Source organism: Lytechinus variegatus, chromosome 2 (assembly GCF_018143015.1).
Source record: "Lytechinus variegatus isolate NC3 chromosome 2, Lvar_3.0, whole genome shotgun sequence".
In the NCBI taxonomy this organism is placed as follows: Eukaryota; Metazoa; Echinodermata; class Echinoidea; order Temnopleuroida; family Toxopneustidae; genus Lytechinus; species Lytechinus variegatus.
In genome coordinates this window covers 68639866-68645155 of record NC_054741.1, presented here as the reverse complement: position 1 = coordinate 68645155, position 5290 = coordinate 68639866, and the positions used below count along the sequence as shown (strand labels likewise).

At 38.9% G+C, this 5290-nt stretch overlaps 1 protein-coding gene across 1 annotated transcript; it reads right to left on the bottom strand.

Annotated features, from left to right (window-relative positions):
- Window positions 1-354: 354 nt before the first annotated feature.
- Window positions 355-4818, bottom strand: LOC121406934 (glutamic acid-rich protein-like). Its single transcript, XM_041597808.1, has 5 exons — window positions 4641-4818; window positions 3602-3702; window positions 2491-2817; window positions 980-2227; window positions 355-576 (listed from the first exon to the last, which is right to left on the bottom strand). Exons 1-5 carry the CDS (start codon window positions 4816-4818, stop codon window positions 355-357), a joined length of 2076 nt encoding a protein of 691 aa, XP_041453742.1.
- Between the last annotated feature and the right edge of the window lie 472 nt (window positions 4819-5290).

Sequence of the window (5290 nt, the reverse complement as noted above, 5' to 3'; positions counted from 1 at the left end):
AAACCTTTATCAGGAACATTGGTATTATCGTGGGTCTCCACACTCTGTCCGTCCTCTTCATCATTGTTCTCCTCCTCTCCCAACTCGTCCTTGTCCCGTTTCCCCTTATTCCTCCTCTTCCCTCCTTCTGCTCATTCTCGTAGTCACCATCGCCATCATAGTCGTCGCCATCCTCGTTCACCTTCCCTTCTTCCTTACTTCACAGCTCCTTGGCTTATACCTTCATCATCCGTATCACGGAGAATTTGATTCTTCAGTTTCCTCTGCTAATCTCGTATCCCTTATGATAGATTGGCAAACTCTGTCTTTTATTCCCCGTCCATCTCATTCTTCATCTTTCTCTTCGTTCTCTCTCTATTCGATGGCGTCCATCTCCTCCTCCTCCTCTTCTTCCTCTCCTTTATACTGTCCATGTCCTTTGTCCGTATCTTTCTCCTCCTCCCCATCGTCGTCCTTATCACTGAGGGAGAGTCCCCTCAGTTCCTCCACTACTCGACATGCGTCTCTTCTTACAACGCACCTGTGTATTCTCTCTGTGGCAGCTCTCAGTTCTTCTATCTCAGCCTGGACAATGTTCTGCAAATTAATGTGAAATTCAATTATGTTCATCAATATGGCAACCCAATATGATATATTTATGCATTAATTGTGATTCTAGTAGTTAAGGACTTTTTTTTCAAAAGTTTATCTTGTCCCTTCTTAAGTTCTTACCCGGGTAATGACTTGTACGGATTATGAGTAATAGAGGGGGTTTACCAATTTTTATTCATATTTTCATTTTTGTAGGGGCTGGGGTACATGTTCTATAATTTCTGAGATCGTCACTTAAGAAATCAGTATGAGTTTATTTGTGTTTTCTAGTTCATATGGTGATTCTTGAAGTAAAGTAAATGGGGTTCCGGAGCGAAAACATATTGATATACATGTGTATTGCATGCTACTGCCTTATTTAAAACGTTGAAAGGAAGGTAGAACAAACCTGAAAATGGCTGAAATCGGGAACAACTCTTTCTTCATCATGAGACTGCCCCTGCTGTTCAAGCCCCTTCTCGTCTTCCCCGTCCACCTCTCCATCGCTCCCTCCATCCTCCTCTTCATTCTCCTCTTCCTTCTTCTCTTCCTCCCCCTTGTCATCATCCTTTTCCTTATTTCGAGGATCCCCGTCATCATTTTCGCCTTTGTTTGTATCCTTCTCGTCACCATCGTCACCATCTTCATTGTCATCCTCCTCCTTGCTTTCCTCGTCCTCGTCATCCTCCTGATCCTCCTTGTCAGACTCCTCTTCCTTTCCTTCGTCGTCTTCATTGTCATCCTCCTCGTTTTCCTCGTCCTCGTCACCCTCATCCTCCTCGTCATCATTCTCCTTGTCAGACTCCTCTTCCTTTTCTTCGTCATCTTCATTGTCCTCCTTGCTTTCCTTATCCTCGTCATCCTCCTGATCCTCATTCTCCTTGTCAGACTCCTCTTCCTTTCCTTCGTCATCTTCATTGTCATCCTCCTTGTTTTCCTTGTCCTCGTCATCCTCCTCATCTTTATCTTCCTTGTCAGACTCCTCTTCCTTTTCCTCTTCATCCTCATTTTCCTCATCTTGAGGCTCTCCGTCATCATTGTCTCCATTGTTTGCATCCTTCTCGTCCTTGTCGTCAACATTATTGTCATCCTCCCTCTCGCCTTCCTCGTCCTCGTCATCCTCCTCATCCTTATCTTTCTTGTCAGACTCCTCTTCCTTTCCCTCGTTATCCTCCTTTTCCTCATCTTGAGGCTCTCCGTCATCATTGTCTCCATTGTTTGCATCCTTCTCGTCCTTGTCGTCAACATTATTGTCATCCTCCCTCTCGCCTTCCTCGTCCTCGTCATCCTCCTCATCCTTATCTTTCTTGTCAGACTCCTCTTCCTTTCCCTCGTTATCCTCCTTTTCCTCATCTTGAGGCTCCCCGTCATCATTGTCTCCATTGTTTGCATCCCTCTCGTCCTTGTCGTCATTATTATCACCCTCCCTCTCGCCTTCCTCGTCCTCGTCATCCTTGTCTTCCTTGTCAGACTCCTCTTCCTTTCCTTCGTTCTTATCCTCCATCTCCTCTTCATCTTCTTTCTTCTCCTCCTCCGCATCACTCGTAGACTGTCTCCTCAGTTCATCCACCACTTTCATAGCGTTTCTCATAATAACGCATCGATGAAGTCTCTCCCGAGCACCTCTCAGTTCTTCCATCTGAGAGGCGACGATATCCTGCGATATAAGATCAAATTGGTTGTAGTTATTAAAAATATTACAATAATCTTTTATAATCTACTTAAAAAATAAATATTAATATAAATGCATTGCTTGTACACTAATTATATTGTTTCTCAATCTACTTGTGGTTTAAGCCTAAGAATGAAATTGAATTTAGTTCCAAGTATAGTGTCTTCAGTGTTGGTCTGTAGATCGGTGAGGTTGTTATCCTCTTTTAGTATCACTGTCTGGAAAGTATCAATAATTAAAGAACAAACCTGAAAATATCTAAATTCGGGTACAGCTGTGTCTTCGGAAAGGCTCTTCCCTTCCTCCTCCTCTTGCTCATTCCCCTCTTCCTTAGTCTCCTTCTTCCCCTCCTCCTCAGTCTCCTCCTCCTCTTTCTTCTGCTCCTTCTCCTCTTCCAATTGCCACATTGCAACTTTCTTTGCAGAAGATTCGTTCTCCCCATCAATCTGTGTGTCTTCAGTGAATGGCTGCCTCTTCAGTAACGCAACTACTTTCCTGGCATCTCTTTGGATAATGGTTCTGTGAAACCTTTCCCTTGCCATTCTTAAATCAGCCATCTGAAGATCGGCAATGTCCTGCATATAACATTCAGGATTACAAGAATCAAAATACAATAACTGTTTTTTTTTCAGTGTTGCTCCTGGAGCGATAAAATGTACATAAGAGTGAAAAATAATTGTAGTCTCATCTAAAATGCGAAAATCGTCAAATTCATTGACAGTATAGTTTAATGTTGTTCATTAAAATTCAAATGAATGATATTTATTGCATAGGGAACTACGTATTTTTAAGATAGAATGCATATTATTATTTACACTTTATTCTCTTGAATGAAGGGCTTTTGGTACACTGTTAAAAAAAACCTGATTGTACAGAAAAATAAGAGAAGATTTTGCAGAAAGCAATACCAGAATCATTCTTTAAATTCATGAAACAGGAATTTTTCTGCAATTTAACAGAACAGGTCTGTTAGAAAAAGGGGAAAAGAGTGTTTTATTTAAGGAAATTTGTAAGATTACACACACCAAATACCAATTTCCTGTAAGATTACGCAATCTGGTAAGATTACAGGTGTTCTCGAGACTCTGCTGCAGGAACTTCTTTTAGTTTAAGGATAAATTTTCTAACAGTGTAGGAATAATTATTTTGGTTAAAACATGAACCTGAACTTGAAAACGGAAATGGTTTATTCTTACCCTAAACAAACACCCCCCTCACAAAAAAATGCCCCTGTGTTACATCCATTTTGAAGCAGTGGTGTCATTTTTCCTCATTTTATTTAGTATCAACTGAATTTCCTCTTCATATTTTTCCTATTCTATTAATCCTTGATTCATCCCTTGATTGGAAGTAACATACCTTGATGAGTTTTACTCTCTCTGTCATAACATCATCAGAAGATTTCTCCTCGTTGTCGTTTGAGGTGGAAACGATCCGTTGGGTGATCGCAACATGATAATCTTCATGAAATGAAAGTAGATATTAGGAAATGTATCATTTGAATTGCTACTTTATTGTGAATAATCTGTAACACCCTTGGTACACTATAATAAGCATCGAAGAGTATAATAATGTGGTAAATTAATCATTTATTATAATACAATAAACTAGAGAATACACAAAAATAACATAATAAGTATATTCCTTTTTAGCAATTATTAATAAACAAAAGTACGTGGGAAAGTGTGCCATAGCTCGACAAAACATAAAGATTGATAATACTTATTTAACGAATTCATATTATCTCTTACATTCTAGATCTATTCATTTCATTTTGGAAAGAGTGTATGTCTCATACTCTTATTCCATCATTCGTTCGATTATTATCCCCCTCTCTTTCTCTCTCTTAACATTCCCACCTTCTTTAACACGTAAACGGCAACGATGTTGCAAGTAAGTGTTATGCACTTGATTGCAAATTTCAGTTGCAAATTTACAAGAAATTATATCACTTTCAACAACAACAAAAATGCAAGAATCACACGATTGACACCAGCAATCATTTGCGACTCAATTTAAGACTAAAGATTAATTTGGGGATCTAACATTTACTTTCAATTTATTGATTGCAAGTTTCTTGCAACTTTTTTAGGCAATCTTTTTGTTTATTCCGTGCAAAGCATGTTTATTTATAGAATGAAGTCATGATACACAGTCAAAAATTTTGTGCACGTTTGTAAGCCCTTTTCTCTAAAAACTATCGTTTAGAATTTCTAACAAAGTTGTTCAAAGTTTTAAACAAGGTCTCTAAGAATGTAACAATTTGGAAAAGTTTATACAATATTGTTTAACGTTAAAACAACGTGCTAAAATATCACCGCGTAGATATTTATCCAAAGAGGGAATGATGTACAAGTATTAAACTATGTTTTGTTAAAAATCGATTTGATATGCCTACCATTTTCAATATCCATCTCCTCTGGAAGGCTCCTGACGTCAGAGGAGTTCTCATTGGATTTACTTTCGACGATGCTCAGTTGGCATCCAGTAGACTGAGATTCATCGAGGCTATCGAAGACGTACTCATCCTCGATTTCATCCAGACGATGAATCGGTTTGCTCCGAATGCATCCCATTTTAATTGAGATAAATTTCGAAACGCTGTAAAGAACTATAGGCTAATGCTAACCGCAAGTAACACAATAGAACACTGATATAGCAGTTCAAAGAACTAATGTAAACAATAGCTTGAAGCGCGCGTTTTGCATATGACGTAATAATGCATTCGCGTCCGCATAGTTCTTGGATTATTACATTATTGTTAGGGGGGCCTTATCCTGACTTCGGAAATCAATATAAATCCTGTCATTTTAGTTACATTATCAAGAGTAGAATGAAGAGTAACAGATACAAAGGTACTCTTTGGGTTAGTCACATGGTCGTACTTAGTATTCACAAAATCTTTTGAGTTCACTTAACACACTGCAAAAGCACCCCAATGACAAGCTCGGTTGCTTCTCTCCCTCGCTTTCGATTTTTTTTTCGAAAAAGTTTACACGTGCTTTCTGTTTAAGGCCATGGTTGGTCAAATTAGAATTCACCTTTTGT

What these genes read in the sequence shown, in the direction of transcription:
- LOC121406934 (XM_041597808.1), bottom strand. Translation starts at nt 4,818, where the DNA reads ATGGGATGCATTCGGAGCAAACCGATTCATCGTCTGGATGAAATCGAG. An exon ending in GGAGATGGATATTGAAAATG is followed by an intron (nt 3,703 to 4,640) that starts GTAGGCATATCA and finishes CATTTCATGAAG; the next exon opens with ATTATCATGTTGCGATCACC. An exon ending in AGAGAGTAAAACTCATCAAG is followed by an intron (nt 2,818 to 3,601) that starts GTATGTTACTTC and finishes TGTTATATGCAG; the next exon opens with GACATTGCCGATCTTCAGAT.